Below are 27,995 nucleotides of genomic sequence, written 5' to 3'. Positions count from 1 at the left end.
TCAGTATTTATCATGCAGTTTACACAAACTATTGCCCACAATTTATTTTCTATTTAATCAATACAATATGGTGAATGTTCACCATACTGTTACCTTATTGATTCCAAATTGATTTCGAGATGAGAGGTGGAAGACAGTAGAATCTGCAGCTTTATTCCAGTACATTGGGAAATCTACTGCCCAGTTAATTAGTTGCAGGATCTTGTATTATCCTGTCTAAATCTACTTCAAATGTTTTCAACTGCATGCAAGTTTCAACATAAACATTTCATTAAATACAATCTATGCAAGCCAACAATGAGCAATCAAAAAAATATATGTATTCTCCTTCATTTGAAGATTTTGCTTCGGAAGTTACTGGTTGCGATTAAAAATAAAATTTATGCAATTTTCCCTAAATACACATACACCAACTGATATGCAATTATGTAGCTGCCTTGGTGCATATTACGGTCCTAATCTTATGCTTTCAAATTATATGGTGATACTGAAAACAAACATCTATCATTTTATTACTATTCTACATCTTACCTTGGTTTCTCATGGGGTTTGTCAGCAGAGCAAGATATGGCAATAACTGGGTCTGAAGGCAAAATGGGGCTAAACAGAAATTTGAAAAAAACCCTTTGGCTGCAAGACAGTTTTCTTTATACTGTAACACAATAGAAAGACAGACAATTTAAGTTTCAATTACCATTTTAAACAATATATAATGGCCCGGATTTTGCGGTGGCAATAAAGGTGAAACTGTCGGTGTTCACCGTCATTACCCCTCTGAAACTGACTGCAAATTCAGGATTTAGCGCATGTGCAGATAAACACGGAAATCCTGGCGTTAGTCAGTCATTTACTGCTCCGCCATAGGTTGCGTTGTGGAACTCCCTAGAGCCGGCAATCAATTGAAATCACATACAAGGATGCAAACTTCCCCTATTACGCTGGAATATTGCTTTTAAACCCCGCCCCCCCCCCCCATCCCCCGGAAAAAGTTAAGCCTTGTTGAAAGAGGTGTAACTGGGTTTTTAACCATGTATTGACAGCTGAACAACCGTTCTGGCCTGAAAACTGAATTTTATATTTGTGGAATGTCAAATTTTTCAATTAATATGATTAAGAATTACATGAGTTTTTACATAATTAAAAAAAAAGTTTTTCATGATATTTCAGCTTCTACTTTAATCTTATGTGTACCCCCAATCTTTATTTCGTACTCTGTAAAATTTATAAAAAGTAAATTAGAATCTGTGCATTTTACTTCCTGGTTTGCTCCCTATGAGAATTCGTCAATGTGATTGGCTGCTTAGCCAACTTGATGACATCACTGCAATAGCAAAATACTGCGGATGCTGGAAATCTGAAACAACAACAGAAAACGCTGGAAAAACTCAGCAGGCCAGGGCTGTATCCGTGGAGAGAGAAACAGAGTTAATGTTTCAGGTCGAAGACCCTTCGTCAGAACTGGAAAAAAAGCAGGAAAAGGGATGATTTTAAAGCAAGTGGGGGCTGGGAAAAGGGGGAGCCCCCTCTTGCTTTAAAATCTATCCCTTTTCCTGCCTTTTTTCCAGTTCTGACGAAGGGTCTTTGACCTGAAACGTTAACTCCGTTTCTCTCTCCACGGACGCTGCCCTGGCCTGCTGAGTTTTTCCAGCGTTTTCTGTTGTTAGTTTTGATGACATCACTGTTGCTGGACGCTGGAGATTTGGCACCAGATTCAAACAAAGGTTGGGAGAGCTGAAACTCACGTCACAGAGACTGCTAGATCTTCGAAGTAAGCGGCAAGCGCTGTCACTTCGCCGCTGACTGCAAATTCCAGGCCAATGTGAAGTAACATAACTAGGGAATTCATTAAAGGGAGTTGTTGTAACAGGGACATTATTTGTATCATCTGAGTCTCTCAATTGAACAACAATGTCCTATTTTAAATTATAAGGCTTAAACCAATTGCAAAAAATATGAAACACTTGATACAAGGGCCAGACAAACACTACAACTCTGCCAGAACAGAAAGTAATAATACAAACATTGTAACTTGCGTATATGTGTTTGCTGTAGGCACAAGATGCCTCTTGCTTGATGCTTCTTGCTGGCTCAATGATCTTTTGCAGCAGTCATGCTCCCACAATGAGTCCACTGCTCGACTGTACTTGTCTCATTCCCAAAAGAATTAATCTAGCTGATCAGAATTTGGATAAACCACAACCAGAATTTTATCTGAAATAGTCAGCCAAACAAATTCCACCCATACCTTTTTACTTATTGACAGCCACTGTGGTTTGTGTAAAGGTTTGAAACCAGCTCCTCCTTTGCAATTAGCCCGAGCTCGAGCTTTGTTAGCATGAATCAATCCTCGTGCAGCCACAGACGTACTATATTTCCACATAGTCGAACGATGCTAAGGAAGTCATATAGAATGGATAGATAAAATAAGTTTACTAAAACTTGGTGTAATATAGGGACTTAAACATGACCGAATTTAATTTGTGTGTAAATTAGGGTTTCGTAGAATAGTACAGCACAGGAGGCGGCGATTTGGCTCATCGAGTTTGCATCGACTCTTGTGAAAAGCAATCCAGTTAGCTGCACTCTCCCACTCTTTCCCCATATCCCTCCAATTTTTCTCTTTCAAGTATTTATCCAATTTCCTTTTGAATCTGTATCCACCACCCTATCAGGCAATGCATTCCAAATCCTAACCACTAGTTCCATAAAAAAGCTTTTCCTCATGTCGTCTCTGATTCTTTTGCCAATCATCTTAAATCTGTGTCCTATTGTTATCGACCCTTCAGCCATTGGAAACAGTTTCTCTTTATATACTCTATCTAAACGCTTCATGATTTTAAACACCTCTATCAAATCTCCCCTTAGCCTTCTCTGCTCCAAGGAGAACAAAGCCAGCTTCTCCAGTCTATCCATGTAACTGTAATCCTTCATCCCTGGAACCATTCTAGTAAATCTCTTCTGTACCCTCTCCAAAGTCTTCACATCCTTCCTAAAGTGTGGTGCCCAGAATTGGACACAATACTCCAAGCTGGGGCCGAACTAGAGTTTTATATAGGTTTAGCACAACTTCATGGCTTTTGTACTTAATGCCGCTATTTATAAAGCCCAGCATCCCACATGCTTTATTAACTGCTTTGTTAACCTGTCCTGCCACCTTCAAAGATTTGTGCACAAACACCCCCAGGTGTCTCTGTTCTTGCACACCCTTTAAAATTCTCTTGCCATCTACAAAGAATTAGAATAAAAATATTAACAAAACATAGCCAGAAGTCTACCTTCATCCACTTTTCTATTCATACATATCCCCTCTAAAGCAATGTCCCTGAGGCAAACACTTTACCTTACCTTTCTGGCAGATAAATTAAGACTACAAATCGTACTGCAACTGGTGTTAACAAACATGAGACAAAATTTCAATAAATTAAAATGCTAAAAAGATAAATAGCCAAGTCTGAACTGTGCCTCCCTGAGGGAATCTGGAAAGAAAACTGTTTTGAAGTCGAGATATTTATGTACGCTGATGAATTTTTAAAGTTATATTCTCCCCAGCTCCTATCTTTAAAGTGTCAACTCCTTGCTGGGGTATGGTTCTTTGTGAAAAGTATTTGGCAAACCATTTTTTGTTTGGGGAAAGAGAAGGGCTAAGTATCAATTCTGTCACAATGGCACCATGCAAATGATGACATGACTCAATTTAGTGCAATTCTACTAATGTGTCATTTAATTGTAAACAAATTGAAAAAAAAGGGTTGCCCCTTGTCATGTTTTAGGACTTTTGTTAGTTTTCCAGAGATAGAATTTGGAAAAGTACATTTAAATATCGGGGATTTAAAGCAAAGTGTATTAAAAAAAAGCTTTTTTTTTAAAAAAGCACCCGAGATATGGTTATAATGCTAGGCATTTAAGTTGTTTCTCCAAAGATTGAAAAAAAATAAGCAATGCATTAAGCATGTCTCAGTAATTGATAAACAGGTAACTAAAGGAGGTCATATCGAACCTTATCCAAAAATATTTTTTGAAATTTGGAAACATATTTTACTCGTTAAGGGCAACAAATGAATAAGTAATGTTCACTGGATCTGAATGCGCAGACGTAGACCAACTCCCTCCCTTATATTTCCAAAGACAGCAATTATCTGTTACGCAAGCAAATTACCTTGGTGTTGCTCATGTATCCGTTTGATACTTACATTCCAGTCTACTGTTAAGAAGTCTGCATCACTTAGATAGTCACTAGCCCGCACAATGTCCTCTATGTCACTGAAGAAATCAAGATAATTTTGGTGAAGATAAAGATTGAACAACTCCCCAGACATGTGTGAATTCGCAATCACCTCCTGAAATGCAAATTAGACAAAGAAATAAGTGCATAAAAACAATGATGTTACCCTTTCTAGTATTTTGCTCATTTTACCCATTTATTCTTGTTCAAGTCCATGTCCTTTCAGCATTATGTTCTGTGAATTGGCCAACAGACACAAGTCTCCTTAGATAGCATCTTGTCCTAAATGCCCATCACAAAACTGATATGGGAGTGCTGACCATGGTGAAGATTTGAATTCACAAACACAGAAATAATGCTGAGCACATGAATGTTTGGTACCCCTTGTTTGCTCAATGTTTCTGACCAAGATTAATCTTACCTCAGGATTGACCAGAAGTGGATCCCTCTCATGCTCAGATAAATGGATTGGTAATGGATTCAGATCCAAGTCATTAGGTGGCTCTCCTTAAAAATAAAATTGCCATTATTTATGATTGGTTTAATTCATACACTGCACTGAAATACCAATTTCAAGGCATAGTAATAAACACAAATATTTGAATAAATTGCAACAGTATACAGAAACTTAACGCGTGCAGAGGCTTTAACCGCATCTGCTCATTCAACAAGATAATCATCCACATTTATTTTAATGTAATCTGATGTTCACCATTTGTCCCTTCTTTGCCTGTATCATAACTCGCACCAAGTCACGTTCCCCATCACCCCTGTGCTTGCTGATCTACATTGACTCTCGGTCCAGCAATGTCTCGATTTTAAAATTCTCATCCTGTTTCCAAATCCCTCCATGGCCTCGCCCCTCCCACAAACTCAATACCTTTGCCGCGATTTGATTCCCTTTCCTGATCACCGTCTCCGGCTGAACTGGATTGTTCACAACCTATTTTACCCAAGCTGAGCCTCCAACCCAATATCTTCTCCACCACAAAGACCACCTTCCACCACCTCTAATATCACCCATCTCTGTCCCTGCCTCAGCCCACTACTGAAACTCATCCCTATCTTAGTCACCTCTTTCCTCAACTATTCAATGCTCTCCAAACCAGCCTCCTATCCTCCATGCTCTGTAAACTTCAGCTCATCCAAAATTTTACTGCCCATATCCTATTCTGCACCAAGTTCCACTCACCCAGCACTCTTGTCTTTGCTGACCTATAATTGGCTCCCGGTCCCCAACGCCTCCAATTTAAAATTTTCATCCTCACATTTAAATCCCTTCATGGTCTTGCCCCTCCACCAGTTACAACTCTTCCAGAACTCTCCGCTCCTCCAACTCTGGCCTCTTGTGCTTTCTCCCTCTACTATTGGTGCCTATGCCTTCATTTATCTGGGCCTCGTGCTCTGGATTTCCATCCCTAAACCCCTCTGCCTCTCCATCTTCCTCTCCTCCAAGATCCTCCTTAAAAACCGATCCTTTGACACCCCACCTAATATTTCCTTCTATGGCTCAGCATCCATTTTTGATTACGACTGAAGCGAATAGGGGTGCTTTTCTGCTCTTAATGCAAGCTGTTATTGAAAAGGTTAGGTGAAAATAATCTTGGATATTTTCAATCAAACACCACCACCTACTGGCAAAACATGGAAAAGAGCTACTGTGTAAACAAAGGTCCAATAAGGTCTCATGCCAACATATCAAAAAAATGTTGCCATCTGAAATAAACAGAAAATGCTAGAAATATATAGTAGACTTATTAATATATACAAAAAGAGAAAAGATAGGCTAAGGTTTCAGGTGTAGACCCTTAGTCAGAACTATCAAAAATCAAGGTTATTCTGATCCAGACAGTTTAGCAACTCCACTCAGCAGCAGGTGCATGAAAATTCAGTCATCAGTTTGAATGTTCAAATTTAGATTCTAATCTAAACTAGCAAAATCAAAGAAGCTAAGGGTAATTAAAATGAATATATAGAGTTGAGGACAGTAGAAAGGTCTTTTGTGCATATTTTCAAGGCATATGTTGGGAGGTGATATTACAGAGGATCAGAATATATGGTAGGTATGGTAAAAATCAATTCTTTGCATCAGTATCCACAAAAAAAGTAGGCAAATTCCAGGTTCAGTCATTTTGGCAGTAATCTATTGTATAGGTAGAGAAAGGAAGATCGTGCATTTATATAGTGCGTATTACATCCTCAGGTAGCCTTAAAGCTTTTCACAACCAATTAATTACTTTTAAAGTGCAGTCACTTGTGTAGACAAAGACTGTAGCCAATTACACAAAGCAAGTTAAATAAGATGAATGACCAGTTTAAATCTGTTTTTGGTGGTATTGGTTGAGGTCATGAAAGCAATTTACATTAAGAAAGTTAAGCTTGTGGATGCATTAATTTAGAATTTAATTGCTTTTCAGACTTGAGGTCAGAAGTCTGACTTTGTTTGCTTTAAAAAAAGTGATCGGTATGTTTATGAACAATTTGGCTTATGCCTTAAACCAGTATCTTTATTTTTGAACTGTGACACAGAAATTTGAGTGCAACAATTGTAATGTGCTAGAAAAATGTGACAAACAGGAAATGCATCTTAAATATAGGTGATCACCTGTGGCACTGCTCACAATAAGTCAGATGGTACGTTATTAGAAGAGGAGCACTGTACCATGTAATACAGTGTATTACTGTGCCGCTAAGGTGAAGCCGTGCCCTTTAAGGCTACCACGTCTAATTGACGTTAAGTTTATTCAAAGGTCAATTGCTAATAAAGCTGGTGATCAAAAACTTGATTTTGCTTTTGGGAAGCTCAAAGGTTATGGACATTGTGGCTTCAATATTTGTTTTTAATCCTGGCGGGTCTTGCTATACATTCTAAATGACCACCTTTCTTTCTTTCTACTTTAAAAAAAAAAAGACAGAAATTTGCTTTAGATAGTGTGGGACATCTTAAGTATGCCTCATGCTCTGGAATTCCCTCCCTGAACCCATTGCATCTCTGCTGCTTTGAGGCCCTCCTTAAAAATCCATCTCTTTGACCAAGCTTTTAGTCACCCCTCCTAATATATCCTTCTTTGGTTCGGTGTACATTTCTTTCCCTTATGTCTCTGTGAAGCGCTTTGGAAGTTTTTTATGTTAAAGATGCTATATAAATGCAAGTGCTTTGTGTTCCTGGACAGTTCCTTTGTTTTTTTAATACTGTTCTTTGAATGGTGACATAGAAGGTTCAGTGTGACAGACAGGAAATGCAGGCTAATCATAGTATTTTATAATAAGGTAGTTAAAAAGTTGAGTCTGTCACACTTCATAATATTACAGATGCAAAATAATCTTTAGTTGGTTTTTACCGACTCCTCAGGAAGGAACCAGTTAGCTGCTAATACACCTCAGCATATGCCTACTTAGACCAATTAGACTTTGTGGCCATAAAAGAATCCACTTTGTCAGTGGAATGAATACATTGTGCACCATGGTGTAACTGCACTGCTCTTATAAAACAGTGAATCCTGTACCAGTAACAACACCACAGGAAATCCACGAGTATATTCTAAAATTTGTTGATGGGACTAAACTCTGACTGGAGATTGATGCATTCCAACAGATCTGGACGAAAGCTGTCGAAAACTTATTCCAACTTACGTTTACAATAAATTATTTTTCCCAGAGCTCGAAACAGGAAGAGAGATTGGTCCTTGCTTCCAATGCTGGGTAGGCCACCTCCCTTTTCATATGCCTTTGAAGATTTTCCTTTATATTTTCCTCTTGAAGATGTGCTTGCTTTGATTGAAGTTTTTCCTTTACTGTTCAATGACTGATTTTGTTCCAATGGGCATCCTGAGTTGTCAAAAGATGAACATGTTTATGTGCACAATAATCTTTAGTTGGTTTTTACTGCAGTACAAATCAGAAGAAACCACTATGTAAAAGGCAACCAATTAAAACAGGGTATTGTCACTTTAAAATCTATTATTACATAGGTACCTTCAACAAGTTCCACATTTTGGGTGTGAGACACATAAAAACAATTTAAAGTGGGAGAGGTTACAGTGGAATGACTAACATTACTGTCATATAGCAACTGATACTACAACATAATGGTAAAGGTCTTGTGTACAAATTTCAATTTTACTACCTTCCTCTCCTAAACGCAATGACTGATGCTGGGGTATGGTTCCACAGGCACCAGAAGCCCTCTGGTGTCTTGACCAAGTTTTTTTTAAATTCGTTCATGGGATGTGGGAGTCGCTGGCAAAGCCAGCATTTATTGCCCATCCCTAATTGCCCTCGAGAAGGTGGTGATGAGCCGCCTTCTTGAACCGCTGCAGTCTGTGGGGTGAAGGTACTCCCACAATGCTGTTCAGGAGGGTGTTCCAGGATTTTGACCCAGCGACGATGAAGGAACTGCGATGTACTTCTAAGTCAGGATGGTGTGTGACTTGGAGGGGAACTTGGAGGTGGTGGTGTTCCCATGCGTCTGCTGCCCTTGTCCTTCTGAGTGGTAGAGGTCGCGGGTTTGGGAGGTGCTGCAGAAGAAGCCTTGGCGAGTTGCTGCAGTGCATCTTGTAGATGGTACACACTGCAGCCACGGTACGCCGGTGGTGGAGGGAGTGAATGTTTAAGGTGGTGGGTGGGGTTCCAATTAAGTGGGCTGCTTTGTCCTGGATGGTGTTGAGCTTCTTGAGTGCTGTTGGAGCTGCTCATCCAGGCAAGTGGAGAGTATTCCATCACACTCCTTACTTGTGCCTTGTAGATGGTGGAAAGGCTTTGGGGAGTCAGGAGGCGAGACACTCGCCGCAGAATGCCCAGCCTCTGACCTGCTCTTGTTGCCACAGTATTTATGTGGCTGGTCCAGTTAAGTTTCTGGTCAATGGTGACCCCCCCCAGGATATTGATGGTGGGGGATTCAGCGATGGTAATGCCATTGAATGTCAAGGGGCGGTGGTTAGACGCTCGCTTGTTGGAGATAGTCATTGCCTGACACTTGTGTGGCGCGAATGTTACTTGCCACTTATCAGCCCAAGCCTGAATGTCATCCAGGTCTTGCTGCATGCGGGCATGGACTGCTTCATTATCTGAGGAGTTGCGAATCGCACTGAACACATCCCCACTTCTGACCTTATGGTGGTGGGAAGGTCATTGATGAAGCAGCTGAAGATGGTTGGGCCTAGGACACTGCCCTGAGGAACTCCTGCAGCGATGTTCTGGGGCTGTGATGATTCAACTCCAACCACCACAACCTCTTCCTTTGTGCTAGGTATGACTCCAGCCAGTGGAGAGTTTTCCCCCCGATTCTCATTGACTTCAGTTTTACTAGGGCTCCTTGATGCCACACTCGGTCAAATGCTGCCTTGATGTCAAGGGCAATCGCTCTCACCTCACCTCTGGAATTCAGCTCTTTGGTCCATGTTTGGACTAAGACTGTAATGAGGTCTGGAGCTGAGTGGTCCTGGCGGAACCCAAACTGGGCATCACTGAGCAGCTTATTGGTGAGTAAGTGCTGCTTGATAGCACTGTCAATGACACCTTCCATCACTTTGCTGATGATTGAGAGTAGACTGATGGGGTGGTAATTGGCCGGATTGGATTTGTCCTGCTTTTTGTGGACAGGACATACCTGGACAGTTTTCCACATTGTCGGATAGATGCCAGTGTTGTAGCTGTACTGGAACAGCTTGGCTAGAGACGCGGCTAGTTCTGGAGCACAAGTCTTCAGCACGACAGCCGGGATGTTGTCGGGGCCCACAGCCTTTGCTGTATCCAGTGCGCTCAGCCGTTTCTTGATATCACGTGGAGTGAATCGAATTATCTGAAGACTGGCTTTTGTGGTGGTGGGAACCTCAGGAGGGGGCTGATATGGATCATCCACTCGGCAGTTCTGGCTGAAGATGGTTGCAAACGCTTCAGCTTTGTCTTTTGCACTCATGTGCTGGACTCCACCATCATTGAGGATGGGGATATTCATTGAGCCTCCTCCTCCTGTAAGTTGTTTAATGGTCCACCACCATTCACGACTGGATGTGGCAGGACTGCAGAGCTTTGATCTGATCCATTGATTGTGGGATCGATTAGCTCTGTCTATAGCATGCTGCTTCCGCTTTTTAGCATGCATGTAGTCCTGTGTTGCAGCTTCCCCAGATTGGCACCTCATTTTTAGGTATGCCTGGTGCTGCTCCTGACAGCTCTTCTGCACTCCCTCATTGAACCAAGGTTGGTCGCCTGGCTTGATGTTAATGGTAGAGTGAAGGATTTGCCGGGCCATGAGGTTACAGACTGTGGTGGAATACAATTCTGCTGCTGATGGCCCACAGCGCCTCATGGATGCCCAGTTTTGAGCTTCTAGATCTGTTCTGAATCTATCCCATTTAGCATGGTGGTAGTGCCACACAACACGATGGAGGGTGTCCTCAGTGTGAAGACGGGACTTCGTCTCTGCAATGACTGTGCGGTGGTCACTGCGACCAGTGCTGTCATGGACAGATGCATCTGCGACAGGTAGATTGGTGAGGACGAGGTCAAGTATGTTTTTCCCTCGCCACCTATCGCAGGCCCAGACTGGCAGCTATGTCCTTCAGGACTCAGCCAGCTCAGTCAGTAGTAGTGCTACCGAGCCACTCTTGGTGATTGACATTGAAGTTCCCCAACCAGAGTACGTTCTGTGCCCTTGCTACCCTCAGTGCTTCTTGCAAGTGGTGTTCAACATGGAGGCATACTGATTCATCAGCTGCGGGAGGGCGGTAGGAGGTTTCCTTGCCCATGCGTGACCTGAAGCCATGAGACTTCATGGGGTCTGGAGTCAATGTTGAGGACTCCCAGAGCCACTCCTTCCCGACTGTATACCACTGTGCCGCCACCCCTGGTGGGTCTGTCCTGCCAGTGGGACAGGACATACCCAGGGATGGTGATGGAGGAGTTTGGGACATTGGCTGAAAGGTATGATTCTGTGAGTATGACTATGTCAGGCTGTTGCTTGACTAGTCTGTGGTCAGCTCTCCCAATTTTGGCACAAGTCCTCAGATGTTAGTGCGGAGGACTTTGCAGGGTCGACTGGGCTGGGTGTGTCGTTGCCGTGTCCGTAGCCGGTGCCTAGGTCGATGCCAGGTGGTCCGTCCGGTTTTATTCTTAGCGGTTTTTTACAACTGAGTGGCTTGCTAGGCCATTTCAGAGGGCAGTTTGTGAAGGAATAGCCATATTCAGAAAAATACACCATCCTATGAACAGAATTCTGACTTTATTAAACATGACAAACTGGGTTTGAAAATCTAAAAGCCTCAATAATCTAAAGCTGTAAACACTATACAGGCTTTTGAGATAGGATAAGTTGTTGACACTGAAACAATAGCCCTATTGAAGCAGAGGGTTAGAGCTTCCAGAAAGTCTGAGCTTTGGAGAGAACACAATGGAATGCCCAGTTAAAAGGGTCATAAACCAACACTTCGGGAAAGAAACACATAAAATTAAAGAAACATGTGCCTTTGTAAAAATAACATCAAAAGAAACACGGAAGGCACCAGCCATTACATTGTTTTTGTGTTAAACTTGGAACACCTAGGAGACACGAAGTCTGTGGTACAACCAGCTGATGTAAATAAGAATTGCATAGATCACCCTAGTTGAGGTGTTTTTAATTTACATGTTGTAAAAAGATACAAACAGAAGACCTTCGTAAGAATGGCATCAAATAGGACCACTACTGTCATATTGTTTTTATGATAAGTTTTGAACACCTAAAGGAGAGACACGAGTCTGAATGCTGCAAGCTGAACTGACTGCAAGAATAGCAGGGGTCAACAGAAAAATGACTACAGGTAATTAGCTTACATCAGCAGAAAACTTCAAAGGATATACCACTGAAAAGAGTATAAATATAGAACTTTCAAATAGGAAGACAGAATTCGCTGGAAGGGGCAAAGCGATTCTCAGCTTCAGAAGCTCTGTAAGCCTACAACTCTGAGTCTCGGGTATCAAAGGTATTTGATTTTGGTGGATATCCTGGAATATAGACTAAAAGATGTAAAAATGTAATAACGTTAAGATTTGAGAATAAGGATCTCTGAGAATAAGAACTGTAAGCTATTTGTTTTTGGAACTGTTAAAGTTGCAATTGAATCACCAGCTATAATTACATGTCGGTTCTTTAATAAATCTATATATTTTTAGAGTTGTCTCACATAGTACTTCTGTATCAAACTCGCAAACTCAATCTCTGTACATGGTGAGGAGTTGCAGAATTCTGGGGGAGTTTTCCGGACCCTCATAATATCCGGAAGGTTACAGTCTAGTTAAACTTATTAAAAGTGCTATCTGGAGGAAGGTAACATCTTCAGGTTGTTCCTTTCCTTTAGGGAGAGATAGTCTGGATCTTTAGACCTAATTAAGCATCTTTTAGGATTCGGCTATCTCTAACTTTAGTTGAAGGTGAACGTCTGGGAATACGCCTGATCCGGGGAGGCCTGAAAAGGGCTAGGACTAGTAATTATCCCTTCAGTTTTTTTTCCTAAAAATATATTCTTAGTCTATATTCCAGGATATCCACCAAAATCAAATACCTTTGATACCTGAGACTCAAGAGTTGTAGGCTTACAAAGCCTCTGAAGCCGAGAATCACTTTGCCCCTTCCAGCAAATTCTGTCTTCCCATTTGAAAGTTCTATATTTATACTCTTTTTTCAGTGGTATATCCTTTGAAGTTTTCTGCTGATGTAAGCTAATTATCTCTAGTAATTTTTCTGTTGACCCCTGCTATTCTTAGTCAGTTCAGCTTGCAGCATTCAGACTCGTACATAAGAACATAAGAAATAGGAGCAGGAGTAGGCCAATCGGCCCCTCGAGCCTGCTCCACCATTCAATAAGATCATGGCTGATCTGATCCTAACCTCAAATCTTCTATCACTCTGCATCCACCCGAACCCATGTGATCTCCCGGGAGAGGCGAAAAACCAGATAAAGACCCAATGGCCAATTTAGGAGAAAAAAAATCTGGGAAATTCCTCTCCGACCCATCTAGGCGATCGAAATTCTTCCAGGAGATCACTCTGTCCCTATATTTTCTACTGAATCTAACAGAATTAGACACACGAAAAATAGGAGCAGGATCAGGCTACACGGCCCCTGGGCCCACTCCGCTACCCACAGGGCCATGTCCTCGTGTCTCTCCTTTCGGTGTTCAAAACTTATCATAAAAACAATATGACAGCAGTGGTTCTATTTGATGCCATTCTTATAAAGGTCTTCTGTTTGTATCTTTTTACAACATGTAAATTAAAAACACCTCAACTAGGGTGATCTATGCCATTCTTATTTACCTCAGCTGGTTGTACCACAGACTTCGTGTCACCTAGGTGTTCCAAGTTTAACACAAAAACAATGTAATGGCTGGTGCCTCCAGTGTTTCATTTGATGTTATTTTTACAAAGGCACATGTTTCTTTAATTTTGTGTTTCTTTCCCAAAGTGTTGGTTTATGACCCTTTTAACTGGGCATTCCATTGTGTTCTCTCCAAAGCTCAGACTTTCTGTAAGTTCTAACCCTCTGCTTCAATAGGGCTATTGTTTCAGTGTCAACAACTTATCTTATCTCAAAAGCCTGTATAGTGTTTACAGCTTTAGATTATTGAGGCTTTTAGATTTTCAAACCCAGTTTGTCATGTTTAATAAAGTCAGAATTCTGTTCATAGGATGGTGTATTTTTTTGAATATGGCTATTCCTTCACAAGTTAAGAGTCAACCACATTGCTGTGGGTCTGGAGTCACATATAGGCCAGACCAGGTAAGGATGGCAGTGAACCAGGTGGGTTTTTACAATAATCCGATAGTTTCATGGTCACCATTACTGATACTAGCTTTTTATTCCAGATTCCAAAATGATGAGGGGCATAGATAGGGTAGATAAAGAGGAACTTTTCCCCTTAGTAGGGGGGTCAATAACAAGGGGGCATAGATTCAGGGTAAGGGGCAGGAGATTTAGAGGGGATTTGAGGAGGAACTTCTTCACCCAGAGGGTGGTTGGAATGTGGAACTCAATGCCTGAAAGGGTGGTAGAGGCAGGAACCCTCACAACATTCAAGAAGCATTTGGATGAGCACTTGAAATGCCATTGCATACAAGGCTATGGACCAAATGCTGGAAAATGGGATTAGACTGGACAGGGATGGATGGGCGGCGCAGACACGATGGGCCGAAGGGCCTCTTTCTGTGCTGTAAAACTCTATGACTCTATTTATTTAATTAACTGAATTTAAATTCCCAAGCTGGTGGGATTTTAAACTCACTGCAGATCATTAATCCAGGCCTCTGGATTACTAGTCCAGTAACATAACCACTATGCTACCGTTCCCAGTAGTCACCAGTCTTCAAATGTGAACCTAGACAATTAGTATTGGCAGGCTATTTGACTGGAGAAATAGTCTCAGCTCAGTTTGATCCTGTTCTCATCCAATTCCCATACAGATACGTTTTCAGTGGGTGTCATTGTGAAGTGATCAGAAGCAGAACTAACTGCTTCTTATGCTCCCTAGCTCAATTAAGCTGAAACAGATTGTAGCATCCCTGTCCCTGCCCCAGCAGAGATCCATTAACCCTAAGACTGAACTGGGACTTTCCAAATATGTACGGATTAGTACCACACTGGCCAGTTCATTTACCAACAAAGCAAAGCAATTATTTAAAGACGAGCAGGGAGTTCTCCCAGGGTCCTAGCTAAATTTCATCCCAAAGCTGCCACCAAAAATCGATTGACCGGTCATTCATCTCATCTTCTAGTTTCCCATCCTGTATTACGCCTATGCTCCAACCAATTCTACTTAAATTTTGCCATTTAACTATAAATAATATAAAACAAAGTATTAAATAAAAATAAGGACAGAATGCACGACTTTAAAATGAGGGCTGAACTAAATCTGTGAATCTTGGTCAAATTATCCCTCGCTCTCTAACTCCACTTCACCTGAAGGCTATACTTGGTTTTAACTTCCCATGGGAAATCGACAATTATATATTTTTTTACATTCCACAAGTAATTAAAAGTTTTTGGTTCATAATACAGGTTGAACGTCCCGAATCCGACAACCTCGGGACCGAGGCCAAGCCGGTTTTCGTGTTTTTTCAGACTTCGGAACGTGTTTCTGATGTCCAAAGTCCGGAAATATCGCAACCTGGGCTCGGGCATTTCCGGACATCAGAAACATGTTCCGAGTCCGGAAATGCCTGGGCCCGGCTGGCGGTGGAAACAGGGTGTCTGGATTCCGGCACATTTTACAGATTCCAGATGACCCTGCCACCAATCGTCCTGGAGTCCGGATTCCAGAACTCTGGATTTTGGGCACTCAACCTGTAATACATTTTATTGTTTACAATATGCTGGGTTCCAAAATCTAAGCTAAACACAAAAATTTGTTCCAAATCTTTAGTTACCAAATATGAAAGTATTAATTTGTTACAAATTCTGTAATGTTAAAAAAACTGACTCTGTTACTAAATAGGTTACTAAATATTTACTAAGTTAAGTTAACTTATTTTAATTTTCCCGCTGTTAAATAATTACCTTTCACTGAAGTAAACTGGAGGCTGTTTATTGCACTTCGGATATCTCCTGCACTGCCTTTACAGAGCAACTCCAGTACAGTCTTGTCAGGAACAATAGTCTTCCCATCATTCTGCATATCAGGATATTAAAAAAATAATTAACTGTTCCTTTTTTGGGGTGGGGAGATTAGACATTTTTATCTAATGTACTGCCTGATTAATGTCAATAGATGGAGCCGATCGTGTAACATTAGTTGCATTACAATACATAACAGAGCAAGAGAGGTCCATTTTGAAAAAAAAATGACTTTGCAAGCACATGTTCAAAGCATGATTGTAAAGACAGAGTTGAAAAGGATATGTAAAATGTAATTCAAATAACATACATTTACGAAAGATCTATGCAAAGCACATTCAAGTAATCACTAAAGCAGTTCTGGTTAGAGATGCAGACATATTCAACCAAACTGATCCTACTTTCCTTTATAGACTGTAGAATTTGAGCATCTATAATTGTTCCTCATAGCTCATCTCCTTTACATTTGGGGTCAGGTCTGCTGTCCTTCTCTGTACCTGCCGCAATATATCTTTTTTATGGCATGCTGTCCAGAACTGAATTTAATACTCCAAGTGTGACCTGACTAGTGCACTGTAAAACCTTAGCACAATTTCTGTTCTGGCTACATAATTAAAGCATTCTATTAGCGTTTTAACTTGCTTTGCCACTTGTCCAGACACTGAAAGTGACCAGTTCACGATAACTCCCAGGGCGCCTGTCCCAGTTCAACAATGTAATTGAATTATTTATTCTCAGGTATTTATTACTGCTTAAATTTAAAGCAAGGTGTATTCTACCAAGCTGCCTCATAAAAGCATATATTATCGCTAAGAGTCTGACTCATCCATTGTTACAATATTGAACTAAGAGGCAAGCTGGAACAGACATTTTGTACTCCCCTTTTGTGAAATCCTGAAATTCTTTCCAGTGACATCGATGGAGAGTCCTGCCCTCAGTCTATTGTTCCTATTCATGATGGGGTAGTGTTTCAGTTTTGGGTGCAATTGGCGATTCCAGTACAAATTGCCCCCAAAATTGCGCACATTTTGAAAAGTGTTCCCCCCCTCTTGAGTTTCCGCTCAATCTCATTTGTATATCGCCAAATGCAAGGTCTGCCATGAACCAGCGCAATCGGGCCGCGCTTAAAAACGTAACTTTTTAAAAATTGTTGCTTTAAAAAATATTCCTTGATAAACAAGAGTGGCAACTTGGTAAAGTTTAATTAATACAGCTGAAAATGGGTTTACCACAAAAAATAAGCATTTTAAATCACAGTGTCAAGCCACCACTTCAGTAACCTGATTTTAAGTGACCGAAAATGACTTTTAAAAAAATATACAAAACTATTTTCTAGTTAGATTGGGGTACAGTAGTCAGTTCCTTAGTAAATTAAAAAACAAATTCATTCAAAACGTACCCAGAAGTTTCAGCTTAATTTTTGGAGCCTCCTCGAAGGTCTGCAAACGAGCGCAATTAGTGGAAACTCCCAATGGTAATTAATTCACCCTGGGGCATGGCCAGTTTTATGGGCGGGGCCTGCTTCTAGCACGATATTTTTAAAACTAGCGCAAAAGATCGCGGAAACCGAGATGTGAACACAATTTGCACTTGAAATTTCGCAATGTTTTGCATCAGTCATGCCGATATCGGGTGAATTGCACAGAAAAAACTAGCGCAATTGAGCAGAATCTCTAGGTCGATGTCACTAAACTTTATGCCATCACAAGAGGAATTCTGGACAAAATGTCTGCTTCCAGGCTACCTTTTAACCAGTAGCTGCCAATTATAATATACTGCAACAAAGGACAATTGAGACACAATACAGATATGTCTTTTACCACTTTTAAGATTATGGAACTGGATCATTAGAATATACTTCCCAATTAAACTTCCAATTTTGTGGGTTACTGAGTGGCACAGTGAATTAGCACATTGATCATTCACTTCTAACACCAGAGTTCAAATCCAGTCTAGGTTGCTGGGATGAAAAGAAACAAATGCTCATGTTTATATAGCTCCTTATCACACCTCTCACAAACATCACAAAGTGCTGTACATAGAATTAATTACTATGTAAAAATGCAGTGACTATTCTTATGTAGGCAAATATAGCAGCCATTTTGTGTACAGAAAAATCACTCCAAGAGCAAGGAGATGAATTACCCATTTTTGGTGTTAATGGTTAAGGACACAGAGAATTCCCTGCTCTACTTTGAATAGTAGCCACCTGAACCACCAGATTATTTAATCTCTGATTCAAAGGACAACACACCTCTCCTTCAGTACTAGAACATAGAAAAATAGGAGCAGGAGTAGGCCATTCGGAACTTCGAGCCTGCTCCGCCATTCAATGAGATCATGGCTGATCCTCTATCTCAATACCATATTTCCGCTCTCTCCCCATACCCCCCGACGCCTTTTGCGTCTAGAAATCTATCTATCTCCTTCTTAAATATATTCAGTGACTTGGCCTCCACAGCCTTCTGTGGTAGAGAATTCCACAGGTTCACCACCCTCTGAGTGAAGAAATTTCTCCTCATCTCAGTCCTAAATGTCCTACCTGTTATATCCGTGTATCTTAATGTTGTGTCCTTCAATAATCAGACAACAGACTGCAGGGAACGATCAACAGGTGTTTACTGAATGAGGGTTACTCTAGAACTAACTGTACAGATCACTACTCAGGGTTTATATACAGATGTGGTCACTGCCGGTACTACAGTATACAGGAGCTGTAAAAAGTAGTTCTCTCCCTTAAGGTATATATACATTACAATTCCTCCCCTTTTAGATTAACAGTACCATAATACTCATTTAACAATTAACATTTTTAATATACAATGTTATATGAAAATAGTCCATTCATATATTGTCTCTGGGGAGGCTTCCTGATTCTTTCTGGATAACGCCTTTCCCGAGTGTCTTGCTCTTGGTGCAGAGGTGATTCTAGCACCCTGTCGTCAGTTGATTCATCAGCTTCCAATGCTATTGTTTCTGAGGTAGACGCGACCTGTACGTCGGGTTCCTCATCAGGTACGTATGGCCGAGACATGGGGTTGACTCGTTCCTGTGACTCTAGGATCTGGTCAGCATGGCGTCTCACAATGTTCTCCCCAACATCCACTGTGTACATTAGTGGCCCCTGCCGTGTGCATATCGTTCCTGGTTGCCATTTCTCTGTTCGGTTGTCGCGGGCCAAGACTGGTTGCCCTACATTGAAGCTCCTTGTCGGCTTCTCATTGATGTGCTGGAATTGCTTACTCTCAACATCTCTTCGTACATTTGGTCTGAGCAAATCCAGACGAGATCTCAACCTTCGGTTAAAGGACATCATGGCCGGGGCCTGGTTGGTGACTGCATGTGTCGCATTTCTGTAGGCGAACAGGAAATTGTCCACCTTATGCTGCAGTGGAATGTCGTCATCGCACATGGCCTTTACTGCTTTTTTAAAGGTTTGTACGAACCTCTCAGCCAATCCATTTGTGGCTGGATGATACGGGGCGGATGTGTAATGCCTTACCCCATTCCTTTTCATAAATCTTCTAAACTCTTCGGACACAAACTGTGGTCCGTCATCAGAGCAAATCTGCTCTGGCAAGCCGTTCCTGGCAAAAATGGTCCGTAGAACTGCAATAGTTTTCTCCGTGGTGGTGGAGGACATTTTGATCACCTCAGGCCATTTCGAGTGCGCATCCAAGGCTATTAAAAACATCGAGTCCATGAATGGACCAGCAAAATCAATATGCACCCGTTGCCATGGAGATGAGGGCCACTCCCATGGGTGTAGAGGGGAATGTGGTGGTGCATTTTGGACCTTCTGGCATCCTGAGCAGCTCTTTGTCAGGTCCTCGATTTGCTGATCGATCCCCGGCCACCACATATAAGCCCTAGCAAGGCTTTTCATTTTCACCCCTCCCAGATGACCTTCGTGAAGCTCATTGAGCACTCTCTCCTTCAACTTGTGTGGATCCCGAGTGGTAATTCCACCCATCAAGGTCCCCTGGCATACTGACAGCTGTTCTCTTCTGGATGAGAATGCTGGCAACAGTGAGTCGCCATGTGCTGGCCATCCCTTCACCGTCAATCATATACCCGAGACAGTGTCGGGTCACTTCGGGTCTCATTCTCCATACCAGCGTTAGTTACTGGTAAGCGTTCAATTATAGTCAAATGAAATATTTCGACAGGATCCACTGCTGGTGCTTCCTCCGCAGTAGGCAGTGGCAGGCATGATAGCCCATCAGTGTTTCCATGCTGTTTCGTGCCCTTATACTCGATTTCATATTGGTGCGCCCCTAGAAAAAGGGACCATCTTTGTAGCCGTTGCGCAGTCATCACCGGAACGCCCTTCTTTGGATTAAAGATGGAGACAAGTGGTTGGTGGTCAGTCAGCAAGGTGAACTTCTGCCCGTGCAGATAGTGGTTGAACTTTTTCACTCCCCACACTAGGCTGAGGGCTTCCCTGTCAATCTGGGCGTAGTTACGCTCGGCTGAGGTTAGTGACCGAGACGCAAAGGCTACTGGCCTCTCCGAGCTGTCCGGGAATTTGTGCGACAGCACCGCTCCAATGCCATAGGGTGATGCATCACACGCCAACCGAATTGGTAGTGCTGGGTTGAAATGAGCCAACACCTCTTTTGATGTGATCAATGCTTTGCTCTTCTGGAAAGCTCGTTTACATTTGTCACTCCACTTCCATGGTACCCCCGTTTGCAGTAGGGTGTTCAGTGGGTGTAGTACGGTAGACAAATTCGGCAAGAACTTATGGTAGTAGTTCACCAGCCTGAGGAACGACCTCAGTTGTGACACATTTTCCGGTGCTGGAGCCTTGACTACTGCCTCAATCTTTTCAGGGGACTTATGTAACCCCTCTTCATCAATAACGTGGCCACAATACGAGATCTGCTTCTGGAAAAACTCGCATTTTTGGCGATTAGCTCGGAGCCCATATTCCTTAAATCTAGTGAGCACCTGCTCCAGGTTGGCGAGGTGATCACTGTCATTTTCGCCCGTGACCAGGATGTCGTCCAAATAACACTGGGTCCCTGGAATCCCTTGCAGGACTTGATCCATTGCCCTTTGCCAAATACCCGAACACCAGCCGGTTGTATTGGTAGAGACCTTTACGAGTGTTGATCGTGAGGTACTGTTTCGAGGCTTCTTCTATCTCCATTTGCAGGTACGCCTGGGCCAGATCAATCTTAGTGAAGCGTTTCCCTCCAGATAGCGAGGCGAAAATATCTTCAATCCGCGGAAGTGGATATTGTACAGTGTGAAGGACTGGGTTCACTGTCACCTTAAAGTCCCCACAGATGCAAACCTTCTTTGGTTCCCCAGGCGTATTGCTCAACGACCTCTTCATTACAGGAACGATGAGTGTAGCCCACTCGCTCCAGTCCACTTTGGACAGTACTCCTGAACGTTCCAAACCTTCCAGCTCTGCTTCGACGGCTGGGCGGATTGCATAAGGTACCGGTCTGGCCTTAAAAAACTTTGGGCTTGCATTTTCCTCTATTTTGATCGTCGCTGTTATGCCTTTTAGTGTTCCGAGTCCCTGCTGGAACACTTCTTGTGCGTCAGTTAGCATTTTTGACAGTCGTCCAGGTGTGACGTCGTCATCCTTTTTGGCATCTACAGTCAGTGCTTGTATGGAATGCCAATCTAGCTGTATCTTCCGGATCCATTCACGTCCTAGTAGTGGTGGTCCTCCATCTGGCAATACATATAGGTCCATTTTTGGTGTTTCCTTGCCGTTATATATAACGTTCACCCTTATTTTTCCTTTGGGGTAGACTTTTTGCCCCGTGTATGTCTTCAAGACAATCTTTGTATCTCTCAAGGGTATATGTGAGAATAGCCACTTGTAGTCCCTTCGGTTTATGACTGCTAGGGCTGATCCTGTGTCCAATTCCATTTGGACTCCTGCTATCTTGAGCGTGACCCAGATAGTTTGGTGATCCTCCGTTTTGATCACATTATGTTGTTTCAGACAACCCAGCTCCTTGCTTCCGGAGTCTGTATCACTTTTCTGTTCGTCTGAACTACTCTCCGTCACCTTATGTACCTTCTTATACTTCTCCTGTGGAAATTTCTTGCTGCTGGTTTTCTTTCCCGACCTGCAGACTCTTGCTATGTGTCCTACTTTTCCACACTGTCTGCACACTTTGTCCTTGAACCAGCAATCATTATGGTCGTGTGTTGTTCTGCCGCAGCGATTGCACTTCACTGTTCCGTATGACATTTCATTTGTGCCATATTCTTGCGGTCTCCGTTGTACCTCTGCAGCGCCCCGTGCTGCTGCTTCGTGTGATACTGCAATGCTGAAAGCCTTGTCCAGCGTAAGATCCTTTTCTGATAGAAGCCGTTTCTGGGTTCCTTCACTTTGAAGCCCACACACAAACTTGTCCCTTAACGTATCTGCTAGTCCCACTCCAAACTGGCAGTGTTTCGATAGCTTGCGCAGTTCCGTTAAATACTCAGCATTACTTTCATCTTTATGCTGGTTCCTTTTGTGAAACTTAAATCTTTCTGCTATCAGCAGCGGTGTGGGGTTTAAGTGGTCCTGTAGGATTGACACTATGTTTTCAAAATCCTTTTCTACTGGCTTCTCTGGGGTTACTAGGTTTCGTAGTAAGCCATACATTTTTGCACCCATTGAATTCAACAATACCAGCGCTTTCTTGTCATCTGGCACTTCATTCGCCTTGCAGTATACTCCTATGCGTTCGACATATGTCGTCCAATCTTCGACTTCATTGTCGAACGCTGTGATACTGCCACTCTTCGGCATTTTTGGGTGTGGTTAGACTGGCTTAAAATGGCGTCTCCCGCGCTTTCCTTTCTAAATGGCGTCTCCTGCGCTTTCCTTTCTTCCCCGCTGCGGCTTAAAATGGCGTCTCCCGCGCTGCTGCCAACGCCGCTCTCGGCGGTCCTCGTGGCAAATGGCGACGCCCTATGCGTTTCGTGTGCTGCTCCTGCGCTGCTGCCAATGCCGCTCTCTGCGGTCCTCGTGGCAATGGCAGCGCCTTGCGTTTTCCTGCGCGCCTCTCTCCCCCGTTGACGCTGCTCGGCCCTTGAACACCGGCTGCGCTCTGCTCTCTCCCGTCTCTCTCCCCCGTTGACGCCGCTCGGTCCTGAACACCGGCTGCGCCCTGTGCGCTCTGCCCTCTCTCCCCCGTCGACGCTGCTCGGCCTTTTTCTGTGCCGCTCGGTCGGGCTCTAGCCGCCGCTGTCCGGGAAGGGTCTGCGCAGTACCTGTTGCCAGCCCGTTTCGCTGGACCACCGTGACTGGAAAGCCAAGCCTGGCTCTCGACAGCATCCCCTGCGATGCTCAAATCTCCGCTGGATGACTGGGCGGTTGCCCGTGGTCGATGCCAATGTTATATCCGTGTATCTTAATGTTGTGTCCTTCAATAATCAGACAACAGACTGCAGGGAACGATTCAACAGATGTTTACTGAATGAGGGTTACTCTAGAACTAAATGTACAGATCACTACTCAGGGTTTCTATACAGGTGTGGTCACTGCCAGTACTACAGTATACAGGAGCTGTAAAAAGTAGTTCTCTCCCTTAAGGTATATATACACACATTACACTACCCTGAGACTGTAACCCCTCGTTCTAGACCGCACCCCCCCCCTCCCCAGCCAGGGGAAACATCCTCCCTGCATACAGTCTGTCTAGCCCGGTCAGAATTTTATACGTTTCAATGAGATCTCCTCTCATTCTTCTAAACCCCAGTGAATACAGGCCTAGCCGACCCAATTTCTCCTCATAAGACAGCTCTGCCATCCCAGGAATCAGTCTGGTGAACCTTCGCTGCACTCCGTCTATGGCAAGTATATCCTTTCTTAGGTAAGGAGACCAAAACTGCACACAGTACTCCAGGTGTGGTCTCACCAAGGCCCTGTATAACTGTAGTAAGGCATCCTTGCTCCTGTACTCAAATCCTCTTGCAATGAAGGCCAACATACCATTTGCCTTCCTAACTGCTTGCTGCACCTGCATGTTTGCTTTCAGTGACTGGTGTACAAGGACACCCAGGTCCCTTTGTACATCAGCATTTCCCAATCTATCACCATTTAAATAATACTCTGCCTTTCTGTTTTTCCTACCGAAGTGGATAACTTCACATTTATCCACGTTATACTGCATCTGCCATGTATTTGCCCACTCACTCAACTTGTCTAAATCGAGCCTCTTTGCATCCTCCTCACAACTCACAATCCCACCTAGTTTCATGTCATCAGCAAACTTGGAAATATTACATTTGGTTCCCTCATCCAAATCATTGATTTATATTGTGCATAGCTGGGGCCCAATCACTGATCCCCGTGGTACCCCACCAGTCACCGCTTGCCACCCCAAAAAAGACCCATTTATTCCTACTCTCTGTTTCCTGTCCGTTAACCAATTTTAATCCATGCCAGTATATTACCCGCAATCCCATGTACTTTAATTTTGCACACTAACCCCTTATGTGGGACTTTATCAAAGGCCTTGTGAAAATCCAAATACACCAATTACTATCGTGTAATGTCCTCTTAGGTTATGCACTCGGGCCTAGTTGTGGGTTTTGACCTAAGGGGAGAGTGTCACCAACAGAGCCGAGCTGACTCACCTGTCTATTTGGCTACAAGGGCCCCATGTCAAATGAGTTGGGAAACTCACTTACTAGTGGACATGGACCCATAGCACAAAACCATCCCTAATTCAAAGTCAATTTGCAATCTTGTTTATAGAGAGCTGTTGAGCAATGTAAAAATACCACCTTGATGCAGTAGCAGATGCTTCACTGAGAGTTGGGTTAAGGCAGATTATTGGGAGAGAATGGGGGAGCCTTTTTAAAAAAAAACTTCCTAAAGGCACTGTCTCATCCTGGAGTATGGTATCACAGGCATAACTGGTACCTTACACATAAGAACATAAGAAATAGGAGCAGGAGCAGGCCATTCAGCCCCTCGAGCCTGCTCCGCCATAATGAGATCATGGCTGATCCGATTTTGGCCTCAACTTCACTCTCAACTCCTCTGTTGCTCAAAAATCTGTCTATCTCAACCTTGAATATATTCAGTGACTCAGCTTCCACAGCTCTCTGGGGTAAAGAATTCCAAAGATTCACGACCCTCAGAGAAGAAATTCCTCCTCATCTCCATCTTAAATGGGCGACCCCTTATTCTGAGACTATGCCCCCTCATTCTAGATTCCCCCACGAGGGGAAACATCCTCTCTGCATCTACCCTGTCCATCCCCCTCAATCTTATATGTTTCAATAAGAGCACCTCTCATTCTTCTAAACTCCAAGGAGTATAGGCCCAACCTGCTCAACCTTTCCTCATAAGACAACCCTTCCATCCCAGCAATCAACCTAGTGAACCTTCTCTGAACTGCCTCCAATGCAACTATATCCCTCTTTAAATAAGGGGACCAAAACTGTACGCAGTACTCTAGGTGTGGTCTCACCTGTACAGTTGTAGTGAGACTTCCCTATTTTTACACTCTATCCCCCTTGCAATAAAGGCCAACATTCCATTTGCCTTCTTAATTACTTGCTGCACCTGCATGCTAACTTTTTGTGTTTCATATACGAGGACACCCAAATCCCTCTGTACCGCCGCATTCTGTAGTCTTTCTCTATTTAAATAATATTTTTCTTTTCTATTCTTCCTACCAAAGTGGATAACTTCACATTTTCCCACATTATACACCATCTGCCAAATTCTTGCCCACTCACTTAACCTAACTATATCTCTTTGCAGATTCTTTATGTCCTCCTCACCTATCTTTGTATTGTCTGCAAATCTGGCTACAATACACTCGCTTCCTTCATCCAAGTCATTAATATAGATTGTAAATAGTGGAGGCCCCAGCACTGATTCCTGTGACACCCCACGAGTTACAGATTGCCATCTTGAAAATGACCCATTTATCCTGACTCTCTGTTTTCTGTTAGTTTGCCAATCCTCTATCCAATCTAGTATATTACCCCCAACACCATGAGCTCTTATCTTATGCAGTAACCTTTTATGTGGCACCTTGTCGAATGCCCTTTGGAAATCCAAATACACTACATCGACTGGTTCCCTTTTGTCCACCCTGCTCGTTACCCCCTCAAAAGATTTGTCAAACACGATTTCCCTTTCATACAATCAAACAGAGTCAACAAGGTTTTATTATGATTTTCTAAATGCCCTGCTACTACTTTCTTAACAATGGATTTGAGCATTTTGCCAATGACAGATGTTGGGCTAACTGGCCTATAGATTCCTGCTTTCTGTCTCCCTCCTTTTTTGAATAAGGGCGTTACATTTGCGGTTTTCCAATCCGCAGGGACTTTTCCAGAGTCAAGGGAATTTTGGAAGATTACAACCAATGCATCCACTATCTCTGTAGCCACTTCTTTTAAGACCTTAGGATGCAGGCCATTAGGTCCAGGGGACTTGTCAGCCTTTAGACCCATAAGTTTGCCTAGCACTTTTTCTCTAGTGATAGTGATCATTTTAAGTTCCTCCCTCCCTTTTGCCTCTTGATTTTCTACTATTAGTGATGTTTTTAGTGTTCTCTACTGTGAAGGCAGATACAAAATATTTGTTCAATGCCTCTGCTATTTCCTTGTTTCCCATTATTATGTCCCTGGTCTCGTCCTCTAAGGGACCAATGTTTACTTTAGTTACTCTCTTCCTTTTTATATACTTGTAGAAAGTCTTACTGTCAGTTTTTATATTTCTTGCTATCTGGTCATGGCTAATGGAACAGGATTAATTAATGATCTCATAGTAAAGGATCCTCACATAAGCTATTTGCTCCATCTATTTTTTTTTAGTCATCCTTTGCTGGTTTCTAAAATGTTCCCAATCTTCTGGTCTACCACTAATCTTTGCAACATTGTATGCCTTTTCTTTCAATGCGCTAGCATCCTTAACTTCCTTGGTTAGCCATGGTTGGTTCATCCTTCTTTCTCACTGAAATATATCTTTGTTGAGTATCATGAAATATCTGTTTAAATGTCTGCCACTGCTTTTCTACCGTCTTACCTTCTAATCTATTTTCCCAGTCCACTTTAGCCAACTCTCTCCTCACCTTTGTAATTGCCTTTATTTAAGTTTAATACTCTAGTTTCAGACCCAAGTTTCTCACCTTCAAACTGAATGTGGAATTTAATCATGTTATCATCACTCTTCCCTAGAGGATCCTTTACAATGAGATTATTAATTAATCCCGTTTCATTACACATTACCAGATCTAAATAGCCTGTTCCCTGGTCGGTTCCACAACGTATTGTTCCAAGAAACTGTCCCGAATACACTCATGAACTCGTCCTCAAGGCTGCTTTTGCCAATTTGATTTGTCCAATCTATATGAAGATTAAAATCGCCCACGATTATTGCAGTACCTTTCTTACAAGCCCCCATTAAAAAAAAAAATTATAATCTGTCCTATAGTGTAGCAACTGCTAGGGGGCCTATAGACTACTCCCACCAGTGCCTTCTTTCCCTTACTATTTCTTACCTCCACCCAAATTGATTCTACATCTGGAACTTCCGAGCCAAGATCACACATGTGGTTATTCCTCATTTGAGAATCTAGATAGTGCATGTCAGCAGACTATTCATCTCCACTTTCTAGAAAGAATCACTGGACAGTGATCAGGAACAGGAACCCTGGTTAAATTCCCCCCTCCCCTTTAATCTAGTGGCACTGACTCAAACTGTAATACTTTTACCGCTATCCCAAAATTTGGGTCAATTCAGCACACATCGTAGATCAAACCCAAGTCTCTTCAGTCTTGAAGGGAAGCAACTGTGCTGTGATCTTATAGAAATATACAAAATATTAAAAAGACACGGACTAGGTTAATCCAGAGAATTACTGCTAGGTATACCAGGATACTAGAACCAAACCAAATGAGGAACATAGGTTAAAACTGATGAAAGGGAAGTTTAGGACAGCTGTCAGGAAAAACTTCTTCATGCAAAGAGTGATCAACAGTGGAATGGTCTTTTAAGTGGGCAAAAGCTTAGATGCATTCAGGAATCAGTTGACATGAAGGGGGAATATCCAAGTTCTAGGAAAAAGTTGGGGAATATAAAGCGGGAAAAAAATACCGTTTCCAAATGAGAAAATATTCAATTTTTCAATATTAATATTCCTTACTTCTATGAGGATGAAATTTGGGCAAAAGTTCTTTTATGACCACATTTG

The 27,995-nt window shown here is 42.5% G+C and overlaps 1 protein-coding gene across 5 annotated transcripts in view; it reads right to left on the bottom strand.

The window, feature by feature from the left end:
• Positions 1 to 27,995, bottom strand: part of rad17 (RAD17 checkpoint clamp loader component) — a 64,468-nt gene that overhangs the window by 6,657 nt on the left and 29,816 nt on the right. For 4 of the 5 annotated variants that reach the window (XM_085989734.1, XM_085989726.1, XM_085989743.1 and 1 more), the window contains 6 exons: positions 15,754 to 15,865; positions 7,856 to 8,050; positions 4,644 to 4,729; positions 4,191 to 4,337; positions 2,246 to 2,392; positions 532 to 652 (listed from right to left, as the gene is read on the bottom strand). In XM_085989734.1, the coding sequence (XP_085845860.1) occupies positions 532 to 652; positions 2,246 to 2,392; positions 4,191 to 4,337; positions 4,644 to 4,729; positions 7,856 to 8,050; positions 15,754 to 15,865 (808 nt within the window). The remainder of the gene's footprint in view (positions 1 to 531; positions 653 to 2,245; positions 2,393 to 4,190; positions 4,338 to 4,643; positions 4,730 to 7,855; positions 8,051 to 15,753; positions 15,866 to 27,995) is intronic. The other variant, XM_085989757.1, reaches the window with a different exon arrangement.

This window comes from Somniosus microcephalus, chromosome 1 (assembly GCF_052327205.1).
Source record: "Somniosus microcephalus isolate GS21.2 chromosome 1, FLI_Smic_1.0, whole genome shotgun sequence".
Classification (NCBI taxonomy): Eukaryota; Metazoa; Chordata; class Chondrichthyes; order Squaliformes; family Somniosidae; genus Somniosus; species Somniosus microcephalus.
The sequence above is the reverse complement of the archived record's forward strand: the minus strand, read 5'-3'. Positions and strand labels throughout refer to the sequence as shown.